Here is a 13,135-nt window from a genome sequence, read left to right on the forward strand (position 1 = left end):
AGCAACAGTAAAAAAAGAGCAGGAGTCACATCAAACCAAGTCTAAAAGCTGTTAAATCACAGACAGTCTGAAACAAAGGCAGGTCACAGGTCCACCCAGGTCTCACTGATGATTGGCTGGGAGGTGTTGACCCAGGTTGACCTGGATTTTCTCCTCTGGATCCACCTGAAACCCCTCTGTCAGGGCGGGACCACAGCGATCAGGGTCAGTCTTCAGCAAACATGGAGTCAACTCTGATCAAAGGTTTGTTTCCAACAGGAAACGTCTGATTCCATCCAACAGGAGCCACATTCGGCCTCATTCGGCCACATTCAGCCACATTTGGCCACATTCAGCCACATTCAGCCACATTCAGCCACATTCGGCCACATTCGGCCACATTCAGCCACATTCAGCCACATTCAGCCTCATTCAGCCACATTCAGCCTCATTCGGCCACATTCAGCCACATTCAGCCACATTCGGCCACATTCAGCCACATTAAGCCTCATTCAGCCACATTCAGCCTCATTCGGCCATATTCAGCCTCATTCTGCCAGATTCGGCCACATTCAGCCACATTCAGCCTCAGTCAGCCACATTCAGCCACATTCGGCCACATCCAGCCACATTCAGCCACATTCGGCCTCGTTCAGCCACATTCAGCCACATTCTGCCAGATTCGGCCACATTCAGCCACATTCAGCCACATTAAGCCTCATTCAGCCACATTCAGCCACATTCAGCCACATTCGGCCACATTCAGCCACATTCAGCCACATTCGGCCTCATTCAGCCACATTCTGCCACATTCGGCCACATTCAGCCACATTCAGCCACATTCGGCCACATTCAGCCACATTCAGCCACATTAAGCCTCATTCAGACACATTTGGCCACATTCAGCCACATTCAGCCTCATTCAGCCACATTCAGCCTCATTCGGCCACATTCAGCCTCATTCGGCCACATTAGGCCACATTAGGCCACATTCGGCCACATTCGGCCACATTCGGCCTCATTCAGCCACATTCACATTCAGCCATATTCGGCCACATTTGGCCACATTCTGCCACATTCAGACACATTCGGCCACATTCAGCCACATTCAGCCTCATTCGGCCACATTCAGCCACATTCAGCCACATTCGGCCACATTCAGCCACATTCGGCCTCATTCAGCCACATTCAGCCTCATTCGGCCATATTCAGCCTCATTCTGCCAGATTCGGCCACATTCAGCCACATTAAGCCTCAGTCAGCCACATCCAGCCACATTCAGCCACATCCAGCCACATTCAGCCACATTCGGCCTCGTTCAGCCACATTCAGCCACATTCTGCCACATTCGGCCACATTCAGCCACATTCAGCCACATTAAGCCTCATTCAGCCACATTCAGCCACATTCAGCCACATTCGGCCACATTCAGCCACATTCAGCCACATTCGGCCTCATTCAGCCACATTCTGCCACATTCGGCCACATTCAGCCACATTCAGCCACATTCGGCCACATTCAGCCACATTCAGCCACATTAAGCCTCATTCAGACACATTTGGCCACATTCAGCCACATTCAGCCTCATTCAGCCACATTCAGCCTCATTCGGCCACATTCAGCCTCATTCGGCCACATTAGGCCACAATAGGCCACATTCGGCCACATTCGGCCACATTCGGCCTCATTCAGCCACATTCACATTCAGCCATATCTGGCCACATTTGGCCACATTCTGCCACATTCAGACACATTCGGCCACATTCAGCCACATTAGGCCACATTCGGCCACATTCAGCCACATTCGGCCTCGTTCAGCCACATTCGGCTACATCCATCCAACAGGAGCCACATTTGGCCACATTCAGCCACATTCAGCCTCATTCGGCCACATTCAGACACATTTGGCCACATTCAGCCACATTCGGCCACATTCAGCCTCATTCGGCCACATTCAGACACATTTGGCCACATTCAGACACATTTAGCCACATTCGGCCACATTCAGACACATTTGGCCACATTCAGACACATTCAGCCACAGGTCCAAATGTCTGAGCCCAGAGCTCACACGTCCACAACCAGACTCTGTTTTGTTTTCTGTTTCAATCTGAGCAGTGAACTTTTTAAAAAATCTTTATTTGTAAAGCACAGTTTACAAAGAGCTTTGACAACAGGCAGGACATAAAAACAAACACCAGCTTCAACACAAATGATCCCAGAAAACACAAGAACCAGGAAACACAACAGGAGAGAACGAGGATTGAAATAAGAGCAGGAAATATCAACCAGCAAGAAAAGAAAAGGCAACAAAAAGGGTCTGGGAGCAGCTATAAAAAGATCATATTAAGAGTTTGAATAGAATAATTAATAATAATATAATAAAAAGCAATGATGAAGGAATGAGCAAAGCTAACAAGACGGTTAAACTAAGTATGACAGAAACAAAAAGACGAAATAACAGCAGCAGATTTTCTTTACTCTGACTATAATATAGCTTCTGTTTTATCATTTTAACACCTTAAATAATAACTTTTTACAGTTTTCAGCTGAACGTGGCTCAAACCAACTCTAACCACATTATTTTACTAAAAAAGACTAAACTTAGATTTCAGGTTCTCTGTGAGAGGAGCCTGGACGAAACACAGTCAGTCATCGATTTTCACTTTCAGAGCAGGATCCACACACACACACACACACACACACACACACACACACACACACACACACACACACACACACAGAAGGCTTTGGATGTGACTGATCAGCAGAGACAGTCTGATGCAGCGCTGCAGGAGTATGAACAGTCTGAACAGCAGAAACATCGTCTGATGGACAAATAAAGAAATAAAGAAATAGAGATAAAAAAGAGATACAGAAATAAAGAGTTAACAAGATAAAAAAATAAATAAAGAAATAAAAAGATAAAGAGATAAAGAGATGAAGAGATGAGTAAACACAGCGTAGCAGTGATTGAGAGCTGAAGCTCAGCTGATCCAACAGATCAGCTCCAAAAACATCAACAGTCCACTCAGAGCAGTTTGTCACGATACGACAGAAAGACAGGATCCAGACCGGTTCAGACTGCCTGGGACTCTGTTCAGACCAGGATCAGGATCAAACAGGTCCACAGAGTCTGAGGCGCTGTCCCCGTTCAGTCTGAGTGAAAGATGGCGCTGGGGGGGGGCTGACAGATAAAAACAGCTGATCTTAAAGAGTCTGATTACAGAAGGACAGGAAGCTGAGACCAGGTCTGAAACACTGAACGAAGAAACCTGGTCCAGCCCCGAGGACAGAAACTTCATCTATTGGTTCAAATATCTACCTGCACAGGTGTCACACAGGAAGCTGGAGCTGTTTATGATTCACTGACCTCTTCAATAACTTCTTACTCTACACATGAAAATAAGCAGCTTTAATCACACTTTCTAGATCCAGATCCAGATCCAGATCCAGATCCAGATCCAGATCCATCCCACAGTCCTGAACCTCCTGGATTAAAACCCAGCCCACCAGGGGGCGCTCCTCCTCAGAGGATTTTGTGCGTTTCTTCATGGAAAAAGGAGGAGCTGTGTTCCCTGGCTCAGACACCGAGCTGTGTCTGTGCTTCAGAGCAGAAAACTCCACGTTTGGCACAAACTCCAGCCTGAGCGTCTCCACACGCTGAGAGAGACACGCTGTGGCTTTAAGATACATTCACTGGATTACAGCACACCAACACCAGATGATTCATCCTCTCCATCCTCTTCATCCTCTACATTCTGTTCATCCTATTCATCCTCTTCCCTCTTCACCTCTCCATCCTCTTCATCCTCTTCCTCCTCTTCCTCCTCTTTCTCCTCTGATCTACATTCAGTCTGTCGCCTCTAACGCGTCCAGCGAGTCACACAGATCAAATGAAACGCTTTAGTTTGGTTGAAGCTCTGGAGATATTTACAGCAGGAAATGAAGAAGTGGTCACACAAGTCTTTTTTTAAATCACTGTCCACGTGCGTCCTGCTGCAGCGCCACACAGCCACCTCGCCACTGCGTTGCCTCGCCGCTCTCCATCCGACTCATTTGGTTTAAAAGATGAGAGATGACGAGCGAAGCCGCTAATGAACTACAGGAGTAAATATTCGTCACGTCTTTAAGTTTCTTTAGTTTCAGCTGGTGAAGTTTGAATGACGGGAGTTGAAACCTCAGCCTCAGGGGGCGTGGCCTCACTGTCCAGGATGTTTAATGGCATCAACACGACAACATCAGAGAAAACAGCTGGTTTAACATCCTCCAATCAGGAGACCAGGACCTGCTGGGGTCACAGACTGATGGGGGACAGACGAGGACGGGCAGGAGCGTCTGAGTCTCTGAGTCTCCTCCAAACTCTCCTCAGCGCTCGCTCCTTCTGTCCGTGAAGACGCTCCTCTGTTTCTTCCTCTAAGGCTCTGACGTCTTCTCTCCAATGTTTCAAAAACAGTTTTCAGACGACTTCAGACGGAGGACGCCGTCCAACACGAGCACAGAGTGATGTTAAAAACAGACGTTTGACGTTTCCATGGTGACGTCTTCAGTTTGGGTCTGATGCTGAGCGTAAATAAGACGTTAAAATCAGCTTCATGGGTTGAAATGAACTTTAGATGATCTCTCTGTGTCTCCTCCTCCTCCTCCTCCTCCTCCTCCTCCTCCCTCACTCCTCTGTGATGGTGGGCAGGTGAGGGTTGCTGGGGGAACTGGGCGTGCTCCGGAGGTCGGGCCGGACGTTGGCGCTGGAGATGGACCAGACGTCGCTCAGCTCTGTAAGAATCCAAACAGGCAGAGTTAACGAGCTAACAAGCTAACAGGCTAACAAGCTAACAGGCTAACAGGCTAACGGGTGTGTGTGATACATGTGTGTGTGTTGGTGGACTCAGGCTCACGTTACGTCTCTAAAGGAAAACCTCAGACTGATGTTTGGACGTCTGTAGCGCCTCCTGCTGGTTTAAAGGATTTCATGTTCAGATAAGAAGGAGCAGATAGATCAAGAGTTTTTCTTCTTTTTGCTCCTTTTCATTCAGTTTTGGGATCTTTTATTTTTTCTATGTATCAATTTTTATTTATAAAAGAATAAAATAAATATAAAATATAAATAAATCAAATGTTTTTTGCTCTGCAGTCAGGTTGTTTTTTATGATCAGTCAGAGATTTGAGCCACGGTTCACCTGTAAAAATCATATAATCGAAGCCTCACAGAAAAACTGTCTGAGTCACTGAAACATGAACAAACAGATCGATCAATAAATAATAATCAATTTTAAAAAGTAAATGACATGAAATAATAAGTCATGTTATTAATTACAAATGGTATAAAAAAAAGTGTTTTTTTCTAGGGCTGTGACTTTAACCCGTTAACTAGATTAATTAATTACACCGCACATTAACGAGTTATAAAAATCAATGCAAGATTAACTCATTAGCTACTGGACATTTTCAGAGCATCTTAATGATCTTTTAAGACCCAAATAATCTTGTTTTCTCTGACCATGTAAACACCAAAGTTACTGAAGAAGAGTGGACTCTCTTCTTTTATGTCTCTTCCTGTTTTTGGTCCAAAAATCAGAAAAATCAAACTTTTTTGATCACGTTCATCTCAGGCGCTGACAGCACTATTTACCACGTAACGGCTGATGAATGTAATTTAAAGTAGTGACCACAAAACAAAACATCTTCTGAACAAAACAAACAGGATTTTGTTGTTTAAACTTGTGTATGAGAATATTCAATGATTTAGTCGTCTGCTAAAATCTGTTTGAGTTGAAAAGTGCTGCTTCTGATGCTGGATATTGATGTGATTAAAATGCGATTAATTATGATTAATTAATTACAAACTGCATAACTAATTCGATTAATTTTTTTAATCAAGTCCCACCACTAGTTTTATCTTCTCCTTTTAAAACTGGAACTGTTGTTAATCCGGCTGTTTCATGTTTCTGCCACCAGGTGTCGCTCTGCACTGTCAGAGACTGAACTCCCCCTATGTCTCTGGATCACTGATTATTCTCACATGGTTTTTTTTTTTTCCATCATAAGTTTCTTTTTGCTCAGATCACACTGCGTCCTTTTTTCAGGGACGGAGAAACTGGTTTTAATTTTTCATGGACTCCAGCGTCTCCACAGCGTCTCCACAGCGTCTCCACAGCGTCAAAGTCTGCTTCTCTCCAACTCTGAATGACTGAACATGAAATCCAGCAAAGAGCAGAGACTCGCTGAGCGACTGTGACACACGTTAATGTTAACAGCTGATGGATGTTAGTAAAACGTCTGTACTTCCTGTTTCTACTTCCTGTTTCTACTTCCTGTTACTACTTCCTGTTTCTACTTCCTGTGCGATTAAACCCCTCAGATCAGTCTGTGATTAGAGTTAGAGCAGAGTAACCACGGCAAACAGAGGAGCAGAGATCAGCAGCTCTCAGGTTCCTACAGGTTTCTGGAGAGACGACATGCAGGGCCACATGCAGGGGTCAGAGGTCACAGGTCACAGGTCACACAGCGAGGAGAGGGACACGAAGCCTCCAGCAGGGGGCTCAGGGTGGAGCGGGTTCCAGCAAACACAGATGACCTCTGCAGACTCTGACATGCAAACATACACAGCAGGGGGTCACAGCATGCAGGTGGAGCTGGGAGCTAACACCACCTCCACAGGTGGAGCTGTGAGCTAACACCTCCACAGGTACAGGTGGAGCTGGGGGGGGGCGGGTGGGAGTGAGAGTAAAGATGGATGTTGAGGTTGAAGTGGAGGTAAAAGGTGGAGGTGGGGGGAAGAGGAAAAAGGTGGAGGTGGAGTTGAGGAGGTCAGGGTAGATGTGGAGGTGGATGAAAAAGGTGGAAGTGAGGGTAGGGGTAGAGGTGGGGGTGGAAGTGGAGGTAAAGAGTAGAGGTAAAGATCAGGGTATAGTGGGAGGTAAAAGGTGGAGGTGGAGAAAAAAGGTAATAGGTGAATGTAAAGGTGGAGGCAAAGGTGAAGGTTAAAGTAAAAGGTAAATGGTGGAGGTTAATGTAAAGGTGGAGGTGAAAGGTGCAGGTAAAAAGTGGAGGAAAAAGGTGGGAGTGGAGCTTGAGGTGAAGTTTGGGGTAAAATTGGAGGCGGAGGAAGGGTAGTAGATAAAGGTGGAGGTGAAGGTGTAGGTAAAAGTGGAGTGGAGGTCAAAGGTAGAGGTGGAGGTGGAGGTTGCACAGACTCTACACCATCAGCAGCATGAGCAGAGGGTGGAGCATGTCCTGGTACCTGTTCTGAACTTGCTGTAAGGTCCGTTCTCCTGAGTCTGACGACTGCCGGACCAGAACGGGAGACCCCTCTCTCTCCACCTGAGACACACACACACACACACACACACACACACACACACACACACACACACACACACACACACACACACACACACACACCAGAGAGATCAGAGCAGCAGATGATAACCAGGTGTGTGTGTGTGTGTGTGTGTGTGTGTGTGTGTGTGTGTGTGTGTGTGTGTGTGTGTGTGTGTGTGTGTGTGTGTGTGTGTGTGTACCCACCAGTGGAATATAAAGACAGTGATAATGAGCAGAGCAGACACAGCGTCAGTGAGGATCCACATCAGAGTGTATTCATCAGGAGTCTGCAGAGAAACAGACGGAGAGGAGCATGAACATCACTTCATCCAGTCCACACAGACCCTAAACCAGACCCTAAACCAGACCCCTAAACCAGACCCCCCAACCAGACCCCCCAAACCAGACCCCCCAACCAGACCCCCCAAACCAGACCCCCCAACCAGACCCCCCAAACCAGACCCCCCAACCAGACCCCCCAAACCAGAACCCCCAAACCAGACCCCTGCCTGCTGCACAGACTGATGTCATTGTGGTTTAGTCTGAAGTTTTATCTAATAATCTGAAGGAGCTGTGATGCTGAGGGTGGAGGCTCTCACCATGAGGAACAGCGGCTGCCTGATGTTGGACAGGATGTGGATGGAGTTGGTGGTCACAGACTGAGCTCCTGCACACCAGGCCAGCGTGTAGAGCCACGGCTGACTGATCACATACAGGTTGGTGCTGATGTTCACCGACTGGTACTTACTGTGGAGACAGGAGGAGGTTAGAGAGGAGACAGGAGGAGGTTAGAGAGGAGACAGGAGGAGAGGAGGTTAGAGTGGAGACAGGAGGAGAGGAGGTTAGAGTGGAGACAGGAGGAGGTTAGAGAGGAGACAGGAGGAGAGGAGGTTAGAGTGGAGACAGGAGGAGAGGAGGTTAGAGTGGAGACAGGAGGAGGTTAGAGAGGAGACAGGAGGAGGTTAGAGAGGAGACAGGAGGAGAGGAGGTTAGAGTGGAGACAGGAGGAGAGGAGGTTAGAGTGGAGACAGGAGGAGGTTAGAGTGGAGACAGGAGGAGAGGAGGTTAGAGTGGAGACAGGAGGAGGTTAGAGAGGAGACAGGAGGAGAGGAGGTTAGAGTGGAGACAGGAGGAGAGGAGGTTAGAGTGGAGACAGGAGGAGGTTAGAGAGGAGACAGGAGGAGAGCAGGTTAGAGTAAGATAACACAGGTAATAAATAAAAATCAGGTTTTTTAATCCTCTTTCCTTAGTGTTTGTCATCATTCAGGAAAAATCCTCTGTGACCTGTGAGAGGAGGAGCTCAGTCAATGATCTGCTTCAGTTCAGCTCTGCTCAGAGACTTTTCCTCTAACTCACCTCAGTTACTTTAAAGAGGACATATCCTGCTTGTTTCTCCTTTTCACTGTGCCAGACTAGGATGCCTGTAAAGCATTTCTGTCTTCAGTACAAGTCATTTAGTTCCTTCATTGCCCCACGATAGCGTTCTCAGTATCCTCATTTTAGGCCATTCTGAAGATCTGGTTGAAACGCTCCGTTTGGAGAATGACCTCCAGTAACCTCGCAACGTCACAGCCCTTTGTGCTCTGATTGGTCAGTTCTATCAGAGGGGCGGAGGGGGTAGAGCCAGGGGGCGGTTTTTGGAGGATGGAGCAGACCGAGCGAGTTTGCTGTTTGCCAAAACTTCACCGTAAGGCATTGATAGCACTAATAAAATGTCAGAGTGTAGGATACGTCCTTTTGTATTGGACCCCGAGTCAGACCCGGACGGTTCTGCAGCTCAGGAGGAAGAAAATCCACCTGGACACAGATCATCTCAGGACGCTTCAGTGTGGTGAGTCAAAGCGGTACTGTAACATGTAGAGTTTATACGTGGAAATATAGGCAGACTTCACCAATAAACTATTTCTATCACAGGGCTCCATCCTGCTCCTGACCAGGACAGAGCTGATGATGAGAGGTCGTCTCATTTATTCACATTAATAACCTTCAGCCTCACAGGTTTCCCTCACTCCCTCCATTTAATCATTTAGCTTTAGCAGGAGGAGGCGTTCAGAAACTCACAGGAGGAAACATTTACAGCTCAGCAACCAGCAGAGAGCAGCAGACAGGGAAACAATAACAACAGACAGGTGAACATGTCCCAGCTGTTTGTACCTCCTCCTCCTCCTCCTTCATCTCTCCTCTTCCTCCTTATAGTCTCTCCTTTTTTCTCTCCTCACTCCCATCATGCATTTCTCACCTGCTTGCCCTTTGACCCCATCCCTCTCCACCTCTTTCCTCCCTGAAACTGTTCAATGAGTGATGGTGGAGCCACCGAGGTGTGTGTGTGTGTGTGTGTGTGTGTGTGTGTGTGTGTGTGTGTGTGTACCTGATCTGCTGCTGGGACATGGTGCTGTAGTGCAGGTTTAATCTGGTGATGTGGTCGTCGGTCAGTTCCTGGATCGAGGCCTTTTCCCCAGAGGTCTGCTGCAGATCTGGATCCAGAGCCTGGACCAGGTCCCTGTCCTCAGAGGGCAGCCACAGCACCTACACACACACACACACACACACACACACACACACACACACACACACACACACACACACACACACATTAATCCTGATTTAATCTCAGTCATATAGAAATGCACAGAGTGTAACGTTGGTCCACCTCATGTTGGGTTTCCTCCGTCTAAAGGTGAACGTGTGTGACGTACTTCCTGTCGGTTTACCTGAGAGGAGTTGATGTGGGCCTGCACCACCTGCAGGGTGGTGTTGATGTAGGACTGGCTGTAGGGGTGTCCGTGTGGAGGCCTGTGCAGGTCAAACAGCACCAGTCTGCCGCTGTGGGACGCCACCTCCAGGAACTGGGCCAGCGAGGGGACGGACTGATTCTGGACCTGGGAGCAGTCGGCGTCGGACAGAGAGGAGACGGTACCAAAGGGATCCCTCTGGAAGCAGAGGGCGTGGTTTAGAGTCTGAGGATCAGGTTTATCTCTGACAGTAAAGGGACATTACGTCTCTTTCTGACACACGAGACGCAGACGCATGTTAGTGTCTGTGTTAGTCTCACCGACAAGAACCAGCCGCCAGCGTTGAGCTGCTGAAGCTCCGCCCACGTGAACATGGAGGCATCCAGGTCCGTTCGGTTTGGGAAAACTTCTGCCACATTAGTCGTCCTCCTCAGGGTGGAGTCGTGCATCAGGAAGGGAACGCCGTCGTAGCTGTGGAGAGGAGGAGAGGTAAAGGTGACGGAGGAAAGAGATGATGGGACACAGCTGCTGGTGGAGGTGGAGGAGGCAGGGAGGAGAAAGATCACACCAGCTGCCCCCCCCCCCCCTTCCTGAAGCAGACCCACCCCCAGACCCGCTCAGACCACCAGCTGCAGGGGGACACGCTAACTGACCAGCTCTGAGTCACGCTGAGCTGCTAATCCACTTAGTCTCCAGGCTGAATGATGGTGTGCTAACTCACCAGCCGTGGGCTAACAGGAGCGCTACGAGCTAACTGGATTAGCATGGCCGTAATCACCTTAGAGCTGAGGGTAGCACGCTAGCATCTGATCTGAACAATTAGCATCAAGACACAGACACGGCCTCTCAGCGCTGGGTGAAACCCTGCTGCTCCTTTCAGCTGCTAGCAGACACGCTGGGACCTGCTGGGACCCGCTGGGACCCGCTGGGACCCGCTGGGACCCGCTGGGACCTGCTGGGACCTGCTGGGACCTGCTGGGACCCGCTGGGACCCGCTGGGACCTGCTGGGACCTGCTGGGACCTGCTGGGACCCGCTGGGACCCGCTGTTTGCTCTGAACGAGTCATTTCATCATCGACTCAGTCAGATCAGACGTCCCTGACCAACAGGTGACAGAGGCTGTCCCACGTCACACCAGATTCAGACCCAGACTTCTGAAGTCCTGGATTCAAAACATGGATCTTAATTAAGTATTAGACATAGTAAAGGTGGAAACAAAGTGTTGTCGTTGTTGTTGTTGTCTGTGTTGTTGTCTGTTGTTGTTGTTTGTTGTTGTCTGTGTTGTTGTCTGTGTTGTTGTCTGTGTTGTTGTCTGTTGTTGTCGTTGTTGTCTCTGTTGTTGTTGTTGTTTGTTGTTGCTCTGTTTGCTGTGGTTAAAGTATCAGTCTGAACACGCTGAGCTGACTCTGTCTCTGTGGGCTGATGAACTCCTGTGGAGCAGCTCTGTGTTTCTGTTGCTGACAGGTAAAGCTGACAGGTGAAGCTGATGTGTTGGCTGTAGAGCAGGATGTGGTCAAAGACGCCTGAAGGTTAAAAACGGAGCGGTTCATACCTGATGGTGACGTCCGTCTCCAGACCCTCTCCTCCAGCTTCCAGAGCCTTCTCAAAGGACATGACGGTGTTTTCTGGAGCCAGCTGCAGACGAGGGAAACCAGCCCGTCATTTCCACTGAGCACAGGGTGAGTTTTCCCTGCTACGAACAATCATTTCCTCTTTAACAACGGTCAGTCTCACCATGGGAGCTCCCCGGTGTCCGATCAGTCTGGGAGCAGGTCCCAGAGTCCCCGCCTCCTTTATGCAGGGAGAGTACATCCCCAGAGGGACCAGGTACAGAGAGAAGAGCACGGACAGGAAGAGACCCAGAACCACCACCTGACGCACTGTGGAGCAGACGGAGACAGACGGAGACAGACGAAGACAGACGGAGACAGACGGAGACAGACGAAGACAGAGACATGAGTGAAAACAGGAGATTAAAATCTTTAACTCACATCTTACATCAAACTGATAACAGAGAAATAACCAGGTTCTTTAACATGGATCAGACTGACGCTGGTTTGACTCTTCAGCAGCTTTAAGAAGGTAAAACACGTGACCTCAGCATCAATCAAAGCTGATAACGACCTGTGACCACCAGAGACGCCGTGGTCGACTTTACCACAGTCACAGACACAAACAGCTGACCCTGCACAGGGCTGAACGACGCGTCCTGTCAGGGTTAGAGAGCGTACACCTGTCTGGGTAGGATCAGGGTGGGGGTCAGGTGTAAACAGCAGACAGAGCTGGGTTTGTTAAGAGAGGAGACCAACCCAACCAACCCTGATAAACCTGGGAACACCTGGTTAACCCTGATAAACCTGGAGATACCTGGTTAACCCTGATAAACCTGGGAACACCTGGTTAACCCTGATAAACCTGGAGATACCTGGTTAACCCTGATAAACCTGGGAACACCTGGTTAACCCTGATAAACCTGGGAACACCTGGTTAACCCTGATAAACCTGGGAACACCTGGTTAACCCTGATAAATGTGTACGATAAACGGTTTTGAACGTAGAGTTTTAACAGAGGTTTTACAGAAAGATCAAACTCTGCTGAGCTGGAAACATCAGGTACTCTGTTACTGTGAGCTTCATCATCATCATCATCATCATCATCATCATCGCCCTCCTCTTTGATCCCTCCAACCAGAGGAGGCGTCTGACAGCCGTTACCACCCGGGCTCTCACAGGAAAGTTAACTCAATCTGGAGAAGGAGAGTTTTTTATTACACCCTGAGATCTGCCAACTCACTCTCTCCCTCAGCATGACTCAGCATCACGCTACCACTGAGTCACCATGGCAACAGGGGACAGTACCCATGGAGACCAGAGAGAGACGAATGGAGACGAAGGGGGACAAAGAGGTCAAAGCTTTCAGCGCTGAGGAGAACAGTTACAAAGGCAGACAGACACAGTGACACTAAGAGGAGGGAGGAGAAGGAGGCGCCGGCAGGAGGTGCACAGCGTGAATGAAGGACGACTGAACGACCCAGAGACCCACGAGAAAAATTAACAATAAAGAGACTGAAAACAGACGGAAAGCTTCATGAGCTGGTTAACCA

The 13,135-nt window shown here is 48.6% G+C and overlaps 1 protein-coding gene across 3 annotated transcripts in view; it reads right to left on the bottom strand.

Annotated features, from left to right (window-relative positions):
• Nucleotides 1-2,007: 2,007 nt before the first annotated feature.
• LOC141786578 (glycerophosphodiester phosphodiesterase domain-containing protein 5-like) overlaps nucleotides 2,008-13,135 on the bottom strand; it is a 31,158-nt gene continuing 20,030 nt past the window's right edge. The window contains exons 9-18 of one of the 3 annotated variants that reach the window (XR_012597846.1): nucleotides 11,766-11,911; nucleotides 11,584-11,666; nucleotides 10,352-10,502; nucleotides 10,011-10,229; nucleotides 9,668-9,825; nucleotides 7,899-8,046; nucleotides 7,504-7,586; nucleotides 7,220-7,299; nucleotides 6,416-6,564; nucleotides 4,641-4,752 (exon numbers count right to left, since the gene is read on the bottom strand). Coding sequence is in view for 2 of the 3 variants with exons in the window: in XM_074665185.1 (XP_074521286.1) it covers nucleotides 4,646-4,752; nucleotides 7,220-7,299; nucleotides 7,504-7,586; nucleotides 7,899-8,046; nucleotides 9,668-9,825; nucleotides 10,011-10,229; nucleotides 10,352-10,502; nucleotides 11,584-11,666; nucleotides 11,766-11,911 (1,175 nt within the window). In the remaining variant the exon portion in view is untranslated. Of the gene's footprint in view, nucleotides 4,753-6,415; nucleotides 6,565-7,219; nucleotides 7,300-7,503; nucleotides 7,587-7,898; nucleotides 8,047-9,667; nucleotides 9,826-10,010; nucleotides 10,230-10,351; nucleotides 10,503-11,583; nucleotides 11,667-11,765; nucleotides 11,912-13,135 lie in introns of all 3 variants that reach the window. The other 2 variants (XM_074665185.1, XM_074665186.1) reach the window with 2 other exon arrangements.

The sequence above is a fragment of the Halichoeres trimaculatus genome, unplaced genomic scaffold (assembly GCF_033239565.1).
Source record: "Halichoeres trimaculatus isolate MK-OKI-2021-1 unplaced genomic scaffold, fHalTri1.1 fHalTri1_scaffold_227, whole genome shotgun sequence".
NCBI lineage: Eukaryota > Metazoa > Chordata > Actinopteri > Labriformes > Labridae > Halichoeres > Halichoeres trimaculatus.